Genomic DNA, 22912 nt, shown 5'->3' with positions numbered 1-22912 from the left:
TTCATGTTGTTACCAAAAATAATGAATACAAAGACGGGACAGTGATGAGCTAAAGATTTATCTTTAATGATGTGTGTTTGTTTTGTCTCCGTCCTCCACACATGAATAAAGTCATTATCTTAATCTTGTGAAGACAGGATTATCATCTTGTCTGCACATGTCAGATATCTGGAAAGACAAAGTCTGGGTTCTAGAAAAGGAGGGAAAGAAAGGAGAGAGAGGAGAGAGAGAGAGAAGAAGGGGCGACAGTATATCCCCCAGTTTTCCTCCAGGACAGGTTGGTATAGTCTTTGAGTGTTTCAAATCAACCTGTTTGCTAGTTTGATGTCCACAATGAGATGAACTACATTTGAGCTTATTATACTAAATGGGTTTCCCACCCTCCCTACCAGACTCAGCAGCTGATATGTCAGCAGGTGCACTGTCACCCCACAACCCCATGAACAAGAAGGTGAGCAACGTAGCATGTCAATTAGCATTATTGAAGGGGTTCTGTGGGAATCTCTTTGTTCTCTCTCTATCTGTACTATTACTAAAGCCTCTAAAAACAAAGCTATAGTTAAGCTAAGCTACAGCCTATAGTCTGTTCTGGATGCTGGGCAGGTTGAAGCATTGAGTGATTTAGTCTGTTTTAATGTCACAGAGGTTACTCAAATAATACCTTACAATCAGATATTTTGATGCTGACTGACAGCAGCTGCACTGGGTTCTTGAGGCCTTTGGTGATGGGGCCCAATGTGATATTTTTTCATGGGCCCCAAAATCCCTGGCAGCACCCCTGGAAGTGTAAACGTCATATCTGTGACAGTGTTGTGTTTAGTTTGGACGTTATGGTCTACTAGTAAAGATGAACCTTACCTTTCTGTGGTGAAACCAAACAGTGACACAACTTAAGTTACAAACTAACTTGTTTCAACGTTTAGTTTAGTGAGGACTTCACACCCTGACTTAGGACACAACTTACACACAGCTGGTGCAACAGGCTGCTGGTCCTTATCCAGCCTCCCTCAGCTGACCCTCACAGGTGCTCCCAATACCTGCTGATTGGAAAGAGATCCTGTGTCCCAGATTTGGACCTCTTCCCAAACAAACAAACAACCTTATATTGAATTAAATTTAGTTTTTCATTGGACTCCACTGAAAGGACTCAAATGAGACTGAAACCAAGACCGAGACTCAAAAAGCGCCACAATGAACTCTGATGTGAGAGTAAACAAGAGGACACAGGTGTGTTGTTGTTTTTAGGGTTCTCCTTTAATAAACAGCTGTTCAGAAAACACTTCAAATCAAAACAAACCCAAAGTGTAAAAGTAGATGATGATTTAGAAACACTCATTCATTCCCTCTCCATTGAAACAGTGATAACATGTGATTGTACGTTTATTCAGTGTGTGAAATAATATATGATACTAAAATACAGAACATAATATACGGCTGAGAGTTAACCCATCCATCATGTGACTGAATCACAGCTCACAAATGTCCACAACCCAACTGGGCAAGAAAAACAGTCAACATTTGAAGGTTCCAGTTTCTCCAACGTGAGTATGATCTTATTTTCTTTGTTATGATGAAGAAAACTGAATATTTAGCATTTTAGACAATTTTCAACTCACGATATGAAACTAAAGCCCTGTTAATGTTTGAGCTTTCAAGAGATAACTTTTTAAACTGTTACCGTCTTCGAACGCCTCGGTTACTTTCTATCCTATTCTGTTAACAAGCGTGCTTTTGTTTTGAAAAGATGCAAAAGGCACTTCCTGTATATGGCAAACTTAAGGGAGTAAATGAAAACAGCTGAAAGAGTGATTATAAGTGAGAGTGTTTGGTGTGTTAAAAGAGAGAGAGAGATCGTCAGATAGAAACCTTTAATGATCAGTAAAAGAGAAGCATGTTAAAGATGGTGGTCAGATATCCTGTGTGGTAAACTCAAGCGGTGCATCGTTGACCGCTAAATCTTCTCCTGCAGCCCGTACGCCTTTATTCCACTACAGACGTCCGACGAGAAAAGCCAAAGGCAGACAGCGCCCTCTGCTGTTCAAACAAAGGTATCAGTATTCATTTTTCATCCCACTGGTTGAATCATTAAATGTGTGTTACGTTACATCGTCAACACAAAATACACTTTTGTGAATAAGGTTGTTTTTTTTGTTTTTTAAAGGTCTGAGAGATCAAACAACTAATCTTAAAACCACTAAGAAAGAACTGCTGGTAGCTTTCCTAACGTCACATATTTTATGATATAACAAACTTCTTTTGCAGACTGTTGGGAGAAACTGGAACACAGCAGAGAGGTTCGTTTGATCAGAGCAGTTTATGTAAATGTGATCAGATATTCTGGGTATGCGTGCGAATCATTGAACACGATAAACATGGTTGGAGGGTTTGTGTTATCGGTGACACTGTCGTACAGATCTGAAGCATTCCCAGAATTCTTGGATGGTGGGGTGAGCAGACCACGGCTTCCCTTGGTATGGTCTCCAACGAGGACTTTGGCCAGGTACATGCGCTTGTGCCCATTAGTGTCAGGCGTGGCGTAGCCTTGTGCCGAGTAGCTCGGGTCCACGGCGAAGTAAGTTCCATTTCCAAACATCGCAGCTACAAACAAAAAGAAACAGACGATCAGGTCTTACTCATATTAGAGACTCTATGAAGAACAGACGACACAAGAGCTCCTGAGAAGTGAAGCCCAAACATGTGGAGCTCCCCCTACTGACCGCTCACAGAGCGGGTCAAAAAACCTGACCTCGTATAAATACAGGGAGCAGAGAGCGGGGTATAAGGGGCGCATGCTTAGACCCGATGGAACAGGTTTTAAACTTGTGCATCTGTATTTCTTACCGTGTTTTCCCGCGTGGCTTCGGTTGAATCCGTGTGTGTTGATGAGATCTATGGAGTCGGCTCCAGTACCGTGGAAAAGCCGCTTTTCATTGTTCTTGTGATTGTTCTTCTTCTCCAGTTGATCCTTCTTTATCTGGTAGCCCTGCCACTGTGCCAGATGTTGGACTCGTTCAATCTGCAAACACAGTTACAAGAAAACATGTTCTTCAACACAGCTTTGGGCTTAACGCTCATTTTCTACCACCAGAGGGGAACATACACTGATGATGTTGGCAAGGAGACCAGTCCTTGTAAGTTCTGTCTCCACATCAGTGTATTCACTGGATCCTGCTTTCAGAGGGAACAGCTTGAGGAGGTCGCCTTTCATGTCCTCCCAGTGTGACGGCAGAGAAGCATCAACTGCAACGAAATAATGAGAGAGAGGAATCAGATTCTTTAAATACTTCAACCGAATCCACTACAGAGTCATGTCTGTGTTTAATGCAGTGACTTCCACTACAGAGTCATGTCTGTTTTTAATGCAGTGACTTCCACTACAGAGTCATGTCTGTTTTTAATGCAGTGACTTCCACTACAGAGTCATGTCTGTGTTTAATGCAGTGACTTCCACTACAGAGTCATGTCTGTTTTTAATGCAGTGACTTCCACTACAGAGTCATGTCTGTGTTTAATGCAGTGACTTCCACTACAGAGTCATGTCTGTGTTTAATGCAGTGACTTCCACTACAGAGTCATGTCTGTTTTTAATGCAGAGACTTCCACTACAGAGTCATGTCTGTGTTTAATGCAGTGACTTCCACTACAGAGTCATGTCTGTTTTTAATGCAGTGACTTCCACTACAGAGTCATGTCTGTGTTTAATGCAGTGACTTCCACTACAGTCATGTCTGTGTTTAATGCAGTGACTTCCACTACAGAGTCATGTCTGTGTTTAATGCAGTGACTTCCACTACAGAGTCATGTCTGATTTTAATGCAGTGACTTCCACTACAGAGTCATGTCTGTTATTAATGCAGTGACTTCCACTACAGAGTCATGTCTGTGTTTAATGCAGTGACTTCCACTACAGTCATGTCTGTGTTTAATGCAGTGACTTCCACTACAGAGTCATGTCTGTGTTTAATGCAGTGACTTCCACTACAGAGTCATGTCTGTGTTTAATGCAGTGACTTCCACTACAGAGTCATGTCTGTTTTTAATGCAGTGACTTCCACTCCAGAGTCATGTCTGTGTTTAATGCAGTGACTTCCACTACAGAGTCATGTCTGTTTTTAATGCAGTGACTTCCACTCCAGAGTCATGTCTGTGTTTAATGCAGTGACTTCCTCTACAGAGTCATGTCTGTGTTTAATGCAGTGACTTCCACTCCAGAGTCATGTCTGTTTTTAATGCAGTGACTTCCTCTCCAGAGTCATGTCTGTGTTTAATGCAGTGACTTCCACTACAGAGTCATGTCTGTTTTTAATGCAGTGACTTCCACTCCAGAGTCATGTCTGTGTTTAATGCAGTGACTTCCTCTACAGAGTCATGTCTGTGTTTAATGCAGTGACTTCCACTCCAGAGTCATGTCTGTGTTTAATGCAGTGACTTCCACTCCAGAGTCATGTCTGTGTTTAATGCAGTGACTTCCACTCCAGAGTCATGTCTGTGTTTAATGCAGTGACTTCCACTACAGAGTCATGTCTGTGTTTAATGCAGTGACTTCCACTACAGAGTCATGTCTGTTATTAATGCAGTGACTTCCACTACAGAGTCATGTCTGTTTTTAATGCAGTGACTTCCACTACAGAGTCATGTCTGTTTTTAATGCAGTGACTTCCACTCCAGAGTCATGTCTGTGTTTAATGCAGTGACTTCCTCTACAGAGTCATGTCTGTGTTTAATGCAGTGACTTCCACTACAGAGTCATGTCTGTGTTTGATGCAGTGACTTCCACTACAGAGTCATATCTGTTCTTAATACAGTGACTTCCACTACAGAGTCATGTCTGTTATTAATGCAGTGACTTCCACTACAGAGTCATGTCTGTTTTTAATGCAGTGACTTCCACTACAGAGTCATGTCTGTTTTTAATGCAGTGACTTCCTCTACAGAGTCATGTCTGTGTTTAATGCAGTGACTTCCACTACAGAGTCATGTCTGTGTTTAATGCAGTGACTTCCACTCCAGAGTCATGTCTGTGTTATTAATGCAGGGATGTTCTTTTCTTACTCAGTCATTTGACTTCCCTGTTTGGTGTTTTTTTTTAGCTTTACAAAACTTTTTCAGTATTTTTTTCCCCCAACTTTATTAAATTGTATCGCTGGCATTAAACTTAAAATAAAATATATTTTTTCTAAACACTAACATTCTTCAGTTTCAACATATGATGTTATCTTCTCACTACTTTGAGTTAAATATAGACTTTAAATAATTTGCTAACCATCAAAGTTGTTTTTTATTCTCCTTTTCTGGACTCGGGGTCGTACAACACTCCAAATACCAAGCTCAAGGTAACCATGTCTGGATTTGGTTAGTACACAATTCTTAAAACAACAAAAACATTGATCTCCTTTTTCTTTTATTTGTTGAGTAAATGTTTCAGAAACCTTAAACTATGAGTTTATTTGGAACTCCAGAAACAAAAAGTCTCACCTTTCAAGTCTTTTCGGAGTAGCTCCATCATTTTCCCCCCCGTCGATGAAACCGCTCTCATAAACTTGAGATCAGTGTTGTAGGTTTGATTGTGGATCTTGATCTTCACATTTTCCTTTTTCTCCAGAGCCTCCTCCAGCTTGAGGTTGGTGACAATGTCGAAGGGCACCATCTGCCCATTGGGGTGCTGAAACTGCCACTCCACGAGCGAACTCACCAACAGGGCCCTACCCTTCAAGACCTCGTTCCTCTCCACCTTCCGGATGATGTCCCTGTAAAGGAACAACCCAACATTTGAAAACTGGAATAACCTTTAGTCTACATTTAGTCTCTTTAAGTCCGGTGAAGAATCTGCAGACCTGATTGAAGAATCGGCAGCAAAGACGTCCCTGGTCAGACCCTCCAGGTGGATTTTGGGCTCCTCGTCCTCCTGTCCTTTGTCCAGACGGATGCTCACCGTCAGGGTCCTCTGCAGCTCCTTCAGCTCGTCCATGTCCTCCTGCGACAGCTTATTGATGTATGAGTCTTTGATGGTTTTCTGCGCCTGCTCCGCCACAATCAGCTCCTCGATCCTCTTCTTAGCCTCACTCAGAGCCTGCAGAAACAGAATAATGTGGACTTGAATCGTTTTTCTTTTCTCCTCAGAAACTCTCTTCCTGTTTTCTCTGAGTTTAAAACCTGTGTGTTGGAAGGGAGATTCCCTGATCCTCATATCTGCATAAACTTATCATAAGTCGCGTCTTTCATCCTTTAGCATGCGACCAGCTCCAAAGGGACTCAGTATTTTATTTATTTATTTATTTATTTTCAAGTTATATTTTGGGGTGTAGAGAGCGGAGGAAGACATGCACTAAATGGTCGACTGGCTGGGAGTCGAACCGGCAACCTCTGCGACGAGGACCGTAGCCTCTATACGTGGGGCGCTTAGACCACTAGGCCACCATCGCCCCTGGGACTCAGTATTTTTGATATTTGGTCTCTTTCTGATCTTTCTTTTGAATTACAAAAATGGCATTGATGGAAAAGAAAGAACATTGATGATTGCATGTTCACCTTTTTGTTGTCAGCACAGATCTGAAACTCAGTCAGCCCAAACTCCTGCGTCTCAAGAACCAGGTTACCCCGGTTGGACCGCTCCTCTGAGCCTCCAGTGAATAAAAAAGAGGTGACAGCATCTAAACACACACAGAGAGAGAGTTGTTTACAGCAGTGATTGTGGAGGGCAGTGGTTCAACAAGTCTCCTCTTTTACTGGGACGCTCAAATTACTCTTGAACTTGGTGAAGACGCTCTTCTCCTCCACCCCCTCTCCCTCTCTCCTCTTCATGCTCTTGTGAAACTCGGTCACCATGGAAGTCTGGAAGATCAGGATCTTCACGCTGCCAACGGACTTTGGGTGTTTCTTCCTCACAAAGTCCACCACCGCGTCCACCATGGCGTCAGCCACCAACGAAGGGTTGGCCCCTCCCTGACCTAACAGAGAGAAGAAACGATGATGGTGATGATGATGATGATAATGATGATGACGATGATGATGATGATGATGATGATGATGGGATATTTACAGTCTCCACATTCTATGGTGTCACAAGGTGAGCGAGGGAAACTCTTTTAGCTCCTTTAGAGTTATATCAGAGTTTTACGTAATCAGGCACTATCATGTTACGCCGATGATGCCCTACTCTACCCGTCAATCAATCTTTATTTGTATAGAATCAAATCACAACAAACGTTATCTCAAGATGCTTTTACAAACGGAGCAGGTCTAGACCGTACTCTATGTCAAATTATGAACAGAGACCCAACACCAAGACAGGGTAAGACTCAGTCTGACCCCACCTTAATCCACCATGAGCATTGCACCTCGCAGTATTTAGCTAGTTACAGTGGAGAGGACAAACTTCCTTTAACAGGCAGAAACCTCCAGCAGGACCAGACTCATGTTAGACACACATCTGCTGAGACCGTGTTGGGTCTGGAAAGAGGGATAGAGGAGAATAAGAGAGAGAGGGAGCGGGGATAGCGATGAGACGAGTAGTAGAAGCTGTTGTCGCTGGAACATCCACAGCAGGAGGACGTCTACGGCAACTCAGAGGAATATATGAGACAAGGGAGCTCAGGCAATCCAGAAAGGTCTATGGTTAGTAACTTTAATGGGACAGGAAGAGTTAAAGAAAGAGAGCGAACGACCGGTCAAACATTACAACTCTTCATACGTGTCCCGCCGATAAAACCATGGACGGCAGACAACATCCTACAACTTAATAACACAGAATCATTAAAGAGCAACGTGAGTTAACAAGTTCTGTGAAGCCGTCAGCGAGGAACCTCTGAGTCATCTTTGATCAGGACTCGTGTGTTTTCGAGAACCGGGGCGGCCCAACCGAGGCTCTCACAAAGGCAGGGATGACCGGTGCATTTACAAATAAATAACATTAACCCTTTCTGTCTTCACAACCTACTTTCATTAAAGTCTTAAACAGTTGTTATTTTCCCTTTGACTTGAAAAAAAACATGACAAAGTGGCATACATCTCCAAAACTTAATTCTTTAAGGACTTACAAAAGATGTTTTTCAAAGTCACATTTGAGGGCACTAATAAAGCCTTTTAACTCATCCCAAATTATAGATTTTAACAGAAACCACCTCTGACAAGTCAAACAGCCAATCATAGTTTAGGATTTTGGGGTGGCTCCTGGGGTGGCCAATGGGATTTCAAGGGGTACCAGTGCCACCCTTGGCCACCCCTCTGGACACACCACTGAGTCTGAGGTCCTCTGGTGGTGCTCTGCTGGCTGTTCAAAGGTCCAGACCAAAGGGGACTCCCCTCTACTATCACTATCTGGGGCGGGGCTGGTTTGACTGACAGCTGGGCGTGTTGTCTGTTTGCCTGTTTCTAGATCAACCAGTTGTTGGAGTCTACATTTGGAACAGGGTGGCTTCATAACGCCTCAGAAACCGATGGGTGACGTCCCTGAGACTAAGTCCATGTTCAGACAGTCTGTGGTTCTTACACATGAAGGTGGCTGAATAAAAACCTTCAAATCAAAACCTGACTCCGTTCAAACATCACGGCTGCGAGGGGGAGCAGAGGAATGACAGGAATGACAAATCAAAAAAGAAACAGGAAAGAAGACGATGAAATGTTTGAGAGAACAAAGTTCAACGGAACAAAGCTTCATCAGAATCTGATAACAGAAACTCATGAAGAAACGTTCGTGTGTGTGCGTGTGCGTGTGTGTGCGTGTGTGTGTGTGTGTGTGTGTGTGTGTGTGTGTGTGTGTGCGCACAGACCTGTTCCCAGGGCTGGGAAGGCGACAGACATGAACTTTTGCTCCTCGCAGAGTTTCAGCACAGAGTAAACGATGTCCTTGATCTTGGTGGGGTCGTTCTGTCCGATGACGTGGATGATGTTTCTGCTGGGCAGCTGCCCGGCCGACGTCATGATCAGCGGACGAGGCTGGTAACCCGGAGAATTCACTGCAGACAGGAGCCAAAGGACCGGTCTGAGAGTGAAGCAAAGACCAAACAACATGCCGCTACATGAAGCTTGACCTACAGATACATACCGATCTGTGTGCACTCCAGCTGAACTCCCACTCCAGCGCTGTCTAAAATCGCCTTGGACACTCCTGAGAGGAACAAGACAGAAACAGTCCAACAGAAGAGGGTTAGAGTCACATCCTGTAAGGTGGCACGGGTATCAACTCATTTGTGTTAGATAACCATCAGTCTGGAAACACCACGAGCAGCAGGAGATAAGAGTAAAACTTCAAATATATCAGCATAGTTACAAAGTCAGACAGAGAAGGCATGCTGAGGACTGAAACAGTCACCTGTTCGAAGGTTAAAGGCTTGATTGGAGGAGTTGATGATGACATCACACGTCTCCTTGGTGATGTCTCCGGATGAAACCTCGAGGGAGATCGAACCCATCTGCATCTGATACACGCCGAGGGACGGGGACGACACCTGACCGAAGGAGGCTGTAACACACACACACACACACACACACACACACACACACACACACACACACACACACACAGACAGACAGACAGAGAGTCCAATTTTTGATCTGGAGCATCAAATGTTTAGACACAAAGGTTAAAATCCAACATGTGGAAGTCCTCTTACCTGACGTCTGTTGTGATTGGCTGGGTATCTGCACAGCTGCTGACTCGATCATCTCCCAGGCATCCTGCTGGAAGTTTCTCTGCTCAGTGTTTCCTCTGAACTCCCTGGTGAAACGCTGACAAAGACAAGGATGGGGATATGAGCAGCTTTAGGGAGAAGTAGTCTGTCACATAACCAGTGAAATGACTGCTACAGTTTCTAGGCTTGACAGAATTCTGACATCATCAGAGACAGAATTCTGGAATTCTGTCTTTGATGATGTCAGAATTCTAAAACACCTGCTGTTGCTCTCCATACAGACTGTTTTTCCTGCTGACACCTCATTGATCGATTACTACTCAGACTACAGACAGAGACCAGAACCCTCCTCAGACTAAAATCCAGACCCTGAGATCCAGATTCAACAAGTAAAAAGCTTTGTCAGGTCTGCCTTCAAGAGGAGAAGAAAACTACGTCTACAATGTTTGTTTGTTGAATGGAGGTGGGATCCATCATTTCTGATGCTGCATTCAGGGAAGTCAGGAAATCTAAACACTGATTGTCTTTGGTGACACAGCATCAAGCAGATTTGTGTCTCAGTGTAAATGTTTGATCTAGAACAGATTGCTCTTCATGCAGATATCTGGGATGTCATTACGCTGGATTGTGTTCCTCCTGCTTTTGCTCTCCATACAGACTGTTTTTCCTGCAGACACCAAAGCCTGCTGATACCTGATTGGTCAATACGACTTGGATTATAAACCGACTAACCGAACAAACAGAGACCAGATCACTTCTCATACCAAGTCTGCCCCTGCATGTACAGATTCTAGATTTCTGTGCTGATAGTGATGATACAGCCACTGATGCTTTATCTGGTCCCTCCACCACGTGAAAGATCAAAGTCCAGTATTTGTAAAATCAAAATGCAGGTGTAGTTTTCACTTCCAGATAAAACTCACATCCACAGTTTGGCTGTCACCCGGGTGGACCACGATGGCCACCTCTCTCAGATGGGTGGGGCTTTTTCTGCTGCTGAAGGCGTGAATCTCTCTCAGCAGGACTCTGGACACCACGTCTCTGGGGAAGCTCAGGTTCCCCGTACCAATGGCCGGAAAGGACAGCGATGCCATCTTAAGATTCTCGGCCTCCATCAGACAGTGTCTGATGATGGTGACCAACGTCTGAGACAAAAAGAAGACACACAGGACAAGTTAGACTGCAACGAGAGACCACAGGAGCAAACGAGCTGATGACCGACAGGCGGTCTGGGATTACGGGACATGGTGGAAGATATGATAACTGAACTACAGAACAGACAAGAGAATGCACCATCCTTATCCAGATACATGGAGTAAAAACAACATGGTATGGAAGGTGCAGTCACAAGGCTGGATTAAAAGAGGTCAGAGGTCAAACAGACTTGGGCTGAGTTTTTCTTGCTCACCTCCTCTGCCTGACCGCCTCCGTTGTCCCAAAAAGGGCAAACCACATGGAAGACCTTTTGACACATAAGGTTGAAGCCATCAGTGATGATGACGTCACCCCACAGCAGCGTAGACACGCCGGCTTGAGACAGAACAGCTTTCTGCAGGCTGGGCCCGGCCGCCTGCAGGATGGCTTTGGAAACGGCTCCCTGCTTCAGGTTCATGTTCTCATCGATGGTGTTGACGATGACGTGAGTCTGTAGATCAGAAATCACAGCATTACACACTAGAAGAGGATCACAGCTTAAAGAACTAATCACTAATAACAGCTTCAGAGGAATCTCCACGGGACTTCAGGACTCAGAAACTATTTAGTTCCATTTAGGAACAAAAGTTCCTGATACTTCTGGTGGAAAAGCACCTTTACACATCTCTTAAGCCAAGTAAATCCCAGGTGTGTGTAATGTTTTTGGAGACAGCGGGTGAAGTAAAAACACTGCGGGTAATCTACCAATCAGAATTGTTCAGCATTGCAGGCATTTCCCCCAAAGTTCCTGGATCTTTAGAAAGAACTATCCCAAGCAGGGGCTTCTCAGGGGGGGAATAACTACCCCAGAACTAAATTTAGACCCTGGTTCCTGCTGTCGAAAAGCACCTAGTTCCTCTACAGGTCCCTAGTTCGAGAGACCCTCTAATGGCAACTGCTCCCACCCCAACCGCAGACTGTTTGTCTTCCTCCCCTCTGGAGGGCGCTACAGGACTCTTTGTTCCAGGACCAGCTGGTTCAGTAACAGTTTTCCCCCTAACTATCCCAGTGCTTAACTCTCTACTGCACATTCACAACACATCATGGGATTCAAACCATGTCTCAAAGCCATCGCAGAGTCCGTACTTACAGTCTGGTCTTGAATGTTTCCCTTCCAGAGAGCAATCTTCAGACCCTCAGCTGTGGTCTGCTCCATCCTCCCAGGCCTGCAGAAAGTTAAAGAACAAAACTGAGGTCATCAGTGAGCTGGGTTACCTTTATTGTTTGCTTTGTTGTGGAGCTACTGGGGCATTTTAGAAAAGCCCAGGTGTAAGGAGCAACTTGGACAAAATGAGGATGGAAATCAGAACAAAGAGCGAGAACTGTTGGGAGAAACAGAGGAAGATAAAGGGACATTACCCTCCATGCGCTCCATGCCCTCCGTGCGCTCCGGGCCCTTCATGCCCTCCGCGCCCTCTGCGCCCTCCGCGCCCTCGGTGCCCTCCGTGCTCTCCATGCCCTCTGTTACCCTGAGGAACTTGCTGAAATCCATCTCCCGCCTCACCGGCCCTTCGTCCTCCTCCGTGATGTCCTCCTCCTCTTTCACTAAAGTGATGCCCCCTTGACGAAGGCCCCTGATGTCCACCTCGACCTCGGCCCTGCTGATATCCGCTGCAAAGTGGGCAACAATTTTAAAATCCAACAATCCAGCTTACGAGAAATGTGTCTGATTGACATGCTGTTAGTTGTTTATGGAAGGAAAGGTTAAAGGTCATGGTTTCAGCAGCATGTGTTGCGTAACCAGGTTTGGGGTAGATGTTGAAGGAACTCTCAAAAACGCCACCAAAATCTGAATCCTTGTTTTATCCTGGAATCAATGAACAACTAAATATGATATAAGTGTTCTTCAACTTACCCCGAAGCCTGAGGTCTTCCTCCTCTTCCTCCTCCTGCCGGTGGTGGTATTGTCATCGTTGGTTCCAGGTCACTGAACTCTCTGTTGACGGCTGAGGCCAGAACTCTCACGGTGTTATCATTGTTGTCCACCAGGTGGATCTCAGTCAGTGAGCCTAGTCTCCCAGGATCGTCGCAGTATTCCCGCACTGCCTGGGCAATGGTCTCAGTACAGAGGTCAACTGGAAAACCGAACACACCTGAGCTGATGGCTGGCAGCGCGATGGAGGAGCACTCCACTTTTTCTGCCTCTTTCAGACTTTGTCTAACGGCAAGCTTCAGACGACTCACCGCCGTCTTCTTGTCGGAGTCAGAGAACCGGGGACCGACTGCGTGCACGACGTATTTGCAAGGTAGGTTACACGCACCCGTTACTATGGCATCACCTGGACGTAGTTTTCCACATTGGGAAACATGGTCATTGCTGATTTTCTGCAGCTCTGGTCCTGCAGCTTTGAGCAACGCCAGAGCCAAACCACCAATGTGCTGCAAATCCTCGTTAGCTGCATTGACCACCGCATCAACGCCAAAACTGCAGATGTTTGCCTTTCTTACAGACACCAGAACTCCACCAGCTGTCTTCACTTTGCAGTAACTTTCGCCACCTCCTTCTTCATAGGTCACTTCCACCTCCTCCTCCTCTTCCTCCTCATCGTTCTCTGGGCGAAGCATCACCACACAGCTCAACTCTGACATTAAGTTAGTCAGGTACAAGCCTCCCTGAGACTGGAAGTACTTCTTTGCCCCAGGTTTGTTCACACTGAAGTTGTCACTGAAGAGAGAATCTGTCAGTTCTTTGAAACAGGACTTGGCCTTCTGGACGTGAAGACGGGCTCCAGCGATGACGATTCGTTTCCTCCGTGAATCCAGATTCACGTTAACACTGTTGTCTTTGGCGATGCTGGACCACTCTTCGGATTTCCTCTTGTCAATGAACTGAACAACAGCGCAGGACTTCACACGAACAGATTCTTGAATTCGTGAGTGGTCAGAAATAAATTCCACCAGGCTACGACTGATCTCTTTCACCGGATTCTTAAAGCCAGCCACCGTTATTTTATCTCTTGTTCCTGGACAGATCTGGATGGACACTATTTTCCCCTTTGAGGAGTTGTAGCTGTCCAGAAGCTCTTTGTTCAAGTTAGCCCACTTGTTATGTTTGAGAACTTCCTGGTCCTCCACATCCAGAGTCTGGAATGACAAAACCTCCTTCATCTTACTCTCTGCACTCGTGAGGGCTGGGTCAGAGGAACCCACCAGCGAAACGCCCTTGCTGTCAACGTTGAAGATGGCACTGATGCCTTGAGATGTGAACAGATGCTGTGACATACCCATGGGATCCACGGTCTTGAGGAACTGGAGGAGACTTGGAGGGACCTCTATCTGTTTTTTACTCATGCTCATATTCTTCTCCAAGATCCACGACTTCATCTGGTAGACCTCTGCACTCAGCCCTTTGATGGATAATCTCTGGGTGCTTGTATCGTAGGAGAGGTCCATGTCGGGGGAAGTGTCCTGTGCAGCTTTCTGTAGACCTTCCTGTTTCAGGATGTAGTGCATTGCAGGAGACAACACAACGGCCTCAGAGACTCCTTTTGTCTGCCGTTCATTCTGACGCATGGCTCTGAGAACGATATCCTCCACAGGGGACCGGATTTTTTTCATATTGTCAGCTTGACCAGCGACAGTCAAAACCTCCTTGGATGCATCCAAAACCAGGACGGCATCTTCCCTGACGACAGATAGGACTTCGTCCTCTGCGGCTTTCCATGCCGGTTTGTTTGCTGGACATTCGAATGCCGTGTACTGAGACATTAGCCGGCGGAAGGCGTCCAGGGCGGTGCTCTGCCACGTATCCACCTGTTGGGCAGTCAGACCCTTCTGCCTCAAATAATTTGGAACAGGGCTCAGCTTGGCTTCGGGTTTATCCATGTTCACGCTGCAGTGGTACGGACGCATCTGATCGTTGATGCTGTCAAACAGTTTCTTCTTCTGGAGGAATTTCCAGATAACACTCTGAACACTCTCTGTGAGCGGTTCAGGCATCTTCCATGTTGGTCGTTCTTTGCCGTACAAGGCGGTGCTCAGGGACTCGTAGTACGGATACACCCGGACAGGAGTGGATCCAATGGAATAGTCTCGTTTGACACAAATGCTTTCCACAACTGTAGAGAGAAAAAAAAACAGAGCTGGAGTGAGGAGTTGATTTTAGCAATAAGACATTTCAGTGCTCATAGTTTCTGTGAAGGTTGATCATCCAGAACAAAGTGGACACCCTAACTCTTGAAATTGCTTTGATCTAATATTCGTGTATCAGATTATATCAGATAATAGTTCAGATTGCTTGTTGTATTTTTGTAGCTGCCAAATTGGTTTTCTAAAACCAGAATAGATGCTGTTGTAAGGGCCATTCCAAGATGTTTGTGTGTGTGTGTAGGACACTAAGTTGTCCACTAGGTGTCACCCTTGTTTGGTTCACATGCATACTAAGGTAGGAACCTTTCACCAGGCAACAGGTGTGTTTCTAGACGGTGGAGCACAGGCTGGGTGAAGTTTCATGGAATAAATGTGATTTCTGGATTCTGATGGGCACTTATTGTTGGATTCTTGTATGTAACACTTTGAAGAACAGACGGTGAACAATAAATCATCTGTAAAAAATACAACAGAAGACGTCGGATGCTTCATTTTACAAGACAAACGAAGCCCATCTGGACAGCCCCTCAGTGGCTTTAAGTTTTAGCCTTAGCCGCTACAGCTGTCTTCGAAACCTCCTGCAACAGACTACCTAGGAATGCAGTATGTACTACATACTACATACTGTGTTTGTATCTAGTATGTAGTCTGAGTGTTCTGTTGGATCTGGTCTGCAGGATCCTGGGTCAGGCGCCGCTGGATTTTCGGTTTCAGAAAGCAGAAGTAAACAACTGCCAAGCTAAAAGAGAAACTTCTTCTTTAGCATCACTTATGATTTAAAAAGTTAAGAAGTGGTTTATATGGAATTTAATAATTTACACATCACTTAAAAACTGAGTTCCCCCCCTCATACAGAAAAGAAGAAGTTAGGTCTGTGCATTGTGGGAAACAGTATGTGAGGGAGACTGGTCCGATGCAGACTGAGACATGTTCCTGAATCAGTATGGGGAGTTTTAGCATAATGCAGATTTTGCTCTTGTTCACTTACTACAGACTGAATTTAGTAAATCAGTCCGTACTGTTAGTATAGAAGGCGGTTTCTAAAACAGCCACCAAATTTGGACAAAAAGAAAGTGTATGATGATGAATTCTCAGAGCAATGCCGTCTGTGCCTGTGGATAATTTATTCGTCACTTAAAGGGATGGTTCAGCTTTTTAAGTGAGGTTGTATTAAGCGGCAACCTCCGGTCTACAAATATGAGTCCAATGCAGAAGTGCTAAGAACTGCAGTTCATTGAGGATCTGCTTGAGGCTGGGTCCAGAAGTACCAGAAACCTCATACACACCAATTCAGAGAAGATGATCTTGACGGCAGAAATAAACATGTTTACAGTCTGGTTCAAAAGACGAGTGTAGTCTGGATAGCTCATTTCTCGATCAGCACACACTGTACGGGGGGCGAATTTATTCATAACGTAGTTTCAAAGATATTGAGATTACGAGTCTTCCAATGAGAGGCACAGCTGACTTGATTGACAGGCGGGAATACTGTAGCTGTTGGCGAGGAGGCTCAGAGCCCGCCTCTTTACGTCTAACTCGCTCAACAGCAGCAATATGGCTGCCGCCGACGATTGGCCTCAAAACAGCGCTTCAGAAACAGACGGGTGACGTCACGGATACTACGTCCATATTTTATACAGTCTATGGGTTGTATGAGGTTAGAAGTCAAGCGTGTAACAGCGAGTAAGCAGGAGAGCTGAATAGGAACCTTTGGGGTCAGTGAAAGTTACGATGGCGGCCTCTTCTTCTGGGATCATGATGATGCTCTCGGGCTGGACCCAGTGTTTTCCAAAATACATCTCCAACATGTCTGCAGAGAAATCAGACACAAAGATTAAGAGCTGTGAAGAAAGACAGACTGATATCTGAACAGAGCAGCATGTGAGGGAACAGTTTTTACCATCGACCACACGAGACGAGAGGCTCTCCACTCGGACGCTGTTTGCCGCCTCCAGCTGCCGGGCGCTCACTTTGTATTTCTGCAGCTTCTGACTGGTCTGACTCACAGAGAGGAACTTCTCCAGATCTGAAACATACTCTGCGTTACTCCATTTATACTCACTACAGTCTCATGTTTGTTTGTTTGTTTGTTTGTTTGTCTGTTTGTTTGTTTGTTTGTTTGTTACCTGCAGGGCTGTTAAAGGTGACCACGGCTCTGTTGCTCTCTAAGATCATCTCCAGACTGTAGGAACCTTCCTCCACCCCAGAGATGTTCTCCACCAGCATCTGCAGCAGGTCTCTCTGTATGTTGTCTCCCACGTTGTCCAAAACCACAGAGAGGATCTGAACGGACTCTGAGGGGGGACGAATAAAACCAGCTTCACCGTCACTCACTCTTTATTTTTAAACCTTGGACTGCAAACTAATCTCCACACTTGTCTGGGAGTTTGAGCTTTCACTTTCAGTCTGAGGTAACTCGAGCTGCTCATTAAGACCAGTTCAAAAACAAACATGTCATCTCGGTCCTGGGGGATTATCTAGAACTTTCACAGGCATGTCATTAAAGTAAGAACCACAAAAAGTTGAACATTTGCTCCAAACTTTCAGCATTTCTTCACAGGTTGTTTTTACCGTTTTTCTTCTCTGCAGAGGCTCCATCTTCAGCCTCCACTTCTGACTCCCGAGGCTTTGAGTCTGCTGATGGATCTGAGGACAGAGCATTTCACGTCTGATCAGTTAAAAGCAATACACTGCATTAAGACGCTGAAGCACAGGGAGGGAAATCAGGAGGACAGGAGAGATGCGGGCAGCGGGCAGCGGGAAGCGGACAGCGGGCAGCGGGCAGCGGGCAGCGGACAGCGGGCAGGGGACAGCGGACAGCGGGCAGCGGGCAGCGGGCAGCGGGCAGCAGACAGCGGGCAGGGGACAGCGGGCAGCGGACAGCGGGCAGGGGACAGCGGGCAGGGGACAGCGGGCAGCGGGCAGGGGACAGCGGACAGCGGACAGCGGGCAGCGGGCAGCGGACAGCGGGCAGGGGACAGCGGGCAGCGGGCAGCGGACAGCGGGCAGCGGACAGCGGGCAGCGGACAGCGGCCAGCTGGCAGCGGCCAGCGGGCAGGGGACAGCGGACAGCGGGCAGCGGGCAGCGGACAGCGGGCAGCGGACAGCGGCCAGCGGGCAGCGGCCAGCGGGCAGCTGGCAGCGGACAGCTTCGACACAAACTGACCTGAGACGTCGTCACCGTTGGTCGGACACTGAAAGAGAGAGATGGACAAATTTAAACACAAGATGAAAATCTGAACCTGAAGTAAAATCTGTTTCATGTTAAAAACAAAAAAGTTAATGTTTCTTCTTTCGACTCATTTCTATGAGTGAAAGGCCCTATCATTATCATTATTATTATTATTATTGTTGTTGTTGTTGTTGTTGTTATTGTTATTATTATTGTTATTGAGTAAAGGAAAAATTATCCAAAAAACACATTTATTATCAGACCAACAAATGTCATTTTTTTGTCCCTTTCAGAGTAAAAAGAAAAAGTATCTGAGATGAACATATTATTTATAAATCCATTTCAACCAAACATGGACAACGCTCCCCCCGGGGTTTTTAGGTCCCTGTAACAGAAAGTCGTAACTTCACAAGAAAAAAGTTTGTAAAGTAAACGAGTAAAGTCTCAATATTATGAGGTTGAAGTCGTAATTTAATGAAGTTAAAGTCCTTACTTTGATAAAGCTTATAGTTGGAGCTGGATCAGGCTTGGACCAGCTCTTAGTTATGCTGCTATAGGCTTAGACTGACACACTGGGATCCTGTCTCTCCCTCTCTCTCCTCTCTCTGCCTGTCTCTCACTTTAACTCTTCCTGTCCCATTAAAGTTACTAACCATAGACCTTTCTGGAGTCTGGTGGGTTAAGATGAGATCAGAGTCCTGTCTGTAAGATGGGACTGGATCTGATCCTGTCTTGATGTTGGGTCTTTGTTAATAATAGAACAGAGTAAGGTCTAGACCTGCTCTGTTTTGAGAGAGTCTGGGGAGAACATGTGTTGAGATTTTACATCTTTATTGTAACTTCAGATTCTTTCCTTCAGTGAGGTTCCAACAGTTTGTGTTTGACCCGGTCTCTTAAAGCTGAGGCTTCTGGATCTAAATATCAGAGAGTGTCTGACCTGACCCAGTTCATGAGAGCTTTAAAGTTGCTCTGCATGTAAATGTTTAACCTTACTTTAACCCCTCCCTCCTCACTGACGTCTCCACCCTGATAACAGTCTGACTGCAGGGTGTTTCCTGAGAGCTCCTCTGAGTATCATTACACAGAGACTGAAGCATTTATTTAAGAGCAGGGAACAAAGAGGATGAACATGTAAGACTTCCATACAGTCAGTATCACAGAGATGTACTCACAGGTGCAGAACTCAGACGTAACTTCACAGGCTTGTGAAGGAGGATTTCGTGGCGTTGACGGGCGAGGACTCGCTCTCTCACTGAAATCACAGCAAACATTCCAATCAGCTTCCAGCAGGAAACGATGAGTTCAGAATTCTGTTTTGGGACACTTCTGATTCTCTTTGTAATATTTTAAAGTTACACTTCCTGCTTCAAGTATTTGATCTGTTATTGTTTACTTCCTGTGAAATCTGAACAACATGCCTAACATGTTTAGTTGTGATTGATGCCAATGTTCAGATCAAAGGTCCGAGACGCCTAAGTCAGAAGTGTCTTAGCTCTGCTGTCATGCTCAAATACTAAGTAGTTAGAAAAGTCTGGCACAGAAATCACGAATCTGCAAGTTTTTGTTTTCTTTGCAATCCCTCTTTTTTTGTTGTTGAATATTCTGCTGTCATACAAACACTACTGTCAGAGCATGTCGGGGCAGGGCGATCACAGACGGACTCACGTCTCTCTCACGCTCGTGTTGATTTGAAGCAGAACAGGCGAGTCTTTCAGGAAACAGTGAAGCTAGTCAGAACTCGGTACGACTTGTACGACCACTGTGATAACTTTTCCATTAATTAAACACACGCAGTGATCCGGACTGTGATCTGATGCTAACGTTAGCCACATTCTGAACACCAGCTTGATTTGACCCCAAATAGAAACATAATGTATAAAACAGGGATGCACCGAAATAAATTATTAAGACAATCATTAGTAGGGGAGAGCGGGGACAGATGTAACATTTCACGCCTTGGATTTGAGATTAAGCCATGCATTTTCTGTTTGTGTTGCACAGGCATTTTTAGGCTATTTATTAGCAGACACTTGAAGCTAGTTTGTGTAGCAGTTTGAACCCACTGGGTTAAAAGAGCTCAAAGTTAGAGACAGAAATGTCACAAATGTTACAACTGTCCCCGGTCTCCCCTACCATTGCATTTATGGCTCTGACTGTACTAACCTCACTAACATCAAAGATCTCATTGAACATATCAGACAAAGCAGGTTCTCCGTATCCATCGCGGCCTGGACCACATCCAAGTACTTATCTTTATTAAGCAGATCAAGTACAGTCGTGATGAAGTGCAGAGGATCCGTATAGATCAACACACAGCCGTTGGCTAGGAGCCTCAAACCCCGCCTCTTTACGTCACACTCTTTTGGATGAGTTCAACATTTCCAATATGGCCGCCGCCGATTGGCTTCAAAACAGCGCTCAGGAACAGACGGGTGACGTCACGGATACTACGTCTATTATTTATACAGTCTGTGGTTCATACACAACCTACAGTCTGCAGCTGGTTTTTACCAAGCGGCAACCTCCAGTCTTAAAATATGAAGCCCATGTTGAATTGTAAACTGCAGTTCCTCGAGCGTCCACTAGAGGCTGGCTGCGGAAACACAGGAAACCACATACACACCCATTCAAAGAATCTTTACAGCAGAAATAAACATGTTTACAGCCTGGTTCAAAAAACAGTTCAGGACTGACGAGCTCATTTCTCTCTCTTTCTCACTTTATTTATAACTCTGAACATTTGAAGATATTCAACTTACGAGTTTTGCCCAAATAAGGGCGTGGCTGACTTGACTGACAGACGGGCACCCTGTAGCTGTTAGTGAAAAGGCTGAAGGCCCGCCTCTTTACCACACACTACCTCGACATGTTAGGTTGTGTTCAGCATTTCCAAAATGGCTCCCATAATAACAGATGGGTGACGTCACAGATACTGAGGCTATTTATTATTCAGGATGTGACTCGAGGAGGAGGAGTCAGAGCTGCACAGGTGAAGTACCTGTTGGAGAGTCAGCTGATATGATCCAGGTGTTTATTAACTCAACTTTACAGACAACCCCAGAGGGATCCAAGATGGCTGCTGATAGGTTTCAATTTTAAGTTTATTGTATACAGTCTGTGGTTTCAACAGTTCAGAGTTTAGTTTTCAGTTTTCAGTTTTCAGTTTTTAGTTTTCAGTAGAGATAAAGTTATTTAACCTCACATGTTTCAGTGTCCCTCCGCTGGACTCAGGCCTACTTTCTGTGTTCTGTCTGTATTTCCGTGACCTCCCCCGGCACGTGCTGGTCTCTGTGACTCTGATGAAGTGGTGAATAAAACCCACAGACAGAAGGTCAGCAGGGACTCCGTGTTTCAGCGGCAGACTCACCCTCCTCTGACCGGAAATAGACGTCTGCTCTCGGGGCTCCGTCCTCCAGCTCCACCCGGCAGTCTCCTCCGCTGGACTTCTTCCTGCTGTTAAAGTAAAGCTGCAGTTTGTTCTTCACGGTCTTAGAGGGAGCCTGAGTCCAGTCCCCCTCCACGGTCACCGGCGGACACTCCACGGTGTCCCCCATGCTGTAGTCCGGATCGAGCTCTCTGAGACTCTGAGAGACTCTGAAAGACTCTCTTACACAAACAGGCAGAGAGACTCCCCCCTCCCCCTCTTCCTCCTCCTCCTCCTCCTCCTCAGGGTGCTTTCACTTTCGTTTCTGTGTAAATGAAAGAAAATAAGAATCGTTTCCACCATGACACAGATGTAACTGTAACAGGAGCTGGGAGCCTTTAGACCCCCTCTGAGAGTCTGGATCCAGATCAACTTTTGGTAACACCCTGGCCGTGGGAAGTAGGGGTGCTGAGGGGTGCTGAGGGTGCTGATGGGTGCTGAGGGGAAGTAGGGGTGTAGGGGTGCTGAGGGGAAGTAGGGGTGCTGAGGGTGCTGATGGGTGCTGAGGGGAAGTAGGGGTGCTGAGGGGAAGTAGGGGTGCTGAGGGTGCTGATGGGTGCTGAGGGGAAGTAGGGGTGCTGAGGGGAAGTAGGGGTGTAGGGGTGCTGAGGGGAAGTAGGGGTGCTGAGGGGAAGAAGGGGGTGCTGGAGGGGAAGTAGGGGTGCTGAGGGGAAGTAGGGGTGTAGGGGTGCTTGAGGGGAAGTAGGGGTGTAGGGGTGCTGAGGGGAAGTAGGGGTGCTGAGGGGAAGTAGGGGTGCTGAGGGGAAGTAGGGGTGTAGGGGTGCTGAGGGCTGCTGAGGGGAAGTAGGGGTGCTGAGGGGAAGTAGGGGTGCTGAGGGGAAGTAGGGTTGTAGGGGTGCTGAGGGCTGCTGAGGGGAAGTAGGGGTGCTGAGGGGAAGTAGGGGTACTGAGGGGAAGTAGGGGTGTAGGGGTGCTGAGGGGAAGTAGGGGTGTAGGGGTGCTGAGGGGAAGTAGGGGTGCTGAGGGCTGCTGAGGGTGCTGAGGGGTGCTGAGGGTGCTGAGGGGTGCTGAGGGTGCTGCAGCTCCAATTGTTGGAAAAGGCATCACACATTTTTTTCTGGATGCATAAATAAGTTGAAACAAAAACATTAAAAAACACAATAAATCAGTTTTTTAAAATTGTATTATTTTCTGAAAATGTAATGCCTGAGGAAGATTTGAGAAATAATTATAGCAATTTTAAATAATTATTCATTTTAAAATAACCTGATGCCTGGGCCCTGTGTGTGTGCCTGCTTAAGAACTGAATGTATTTGGATAAGTTCTGTTCAATGCTCTTTACTGCCCTCTGGGTCTGTTTTACCAGGTTTGGCTTGTATGCTCTTTGCTGTATACGGGGTAGGGAAGTTGCAATTTGTATATTTTTAATGAAAAGTTCTCTTG

General features: G+C 45.8%; 1 protein-coding gene across 2 annotated transcripts; it reads right to left on the bottom strand.

Moving 5' to 3' along the window:
* Positions 1–1232: 1232 nt before the first annotated feature.
* LOC117819605 (protein mono-ADP-ribosyltransferase PARP14-like) lies at positions 1233–21945 on the bottom strand. 2 transcript variants are annotated; one of them, XM_034693057.1, is made up of 23 exons: positions 21452–21945; positions 19257–19336; positions 18079–18106; positions 17484–17558; positions 17039–17206; positions 16813–16938; positions 16621–16722; positions 12679–14881; positions 12183–12434; positions 11914–11989; positions 11038–11274; positions 10553–10774; positions 9612–9726; positions 9311–9460; positions 9044–9106; positions 8769–8954; positions 6744–6947; positions 6529–6650; positions 5835–6070; positions 5476–5747; positions 3101–3240; positions 2842–3016; positions 1233–2598 (listed from the first exon to the last, which is right to left on the bottom strand). In XM_034693057.1, the coding sequence occupies exons 1-23, from the start codon at positions 21636–21638 to the stop codon at positions 2315–2317; spliced, it is 5703 nt and encodes a 1900-aa protein (XP_034548948.1). In that variant the 5' UTR covers positions 21639–21945; the 3' UTR covers positions 1233–2314. The 2 variants fall into 2 exon arrangements, with proteins under 2 accessions (XP_034548948.1, XP_034548949.1); XM_034693058.1 differs by having other exon boundaries at positions 17484–17546; positions 21452–21715.
* Between the last annotated feature and the right edge of the window lie 967 nt (positions 21946–22912).

Source organism: Notolabrus celidotus, chromosome 9, assembly GCF_009762535.1.
Source record: "Notolabrus celidotus isolate fNotCel1 chromosome 9, fNotCel1.pri, whole genome shotgun sequence".
In the NCBI taxonomy this organism is placed as follows: domain Eukaryota; kingdom Metazoa; phylum Chordata; class Actinopteri; order Labriformes; family Labridae; genus Notolabrus; species Notolabrus celidotus.
Note: the sequence above shows the minus strand (reverse complement) of the source record. Positions and strands in the feature narration are given on the sequence as shown.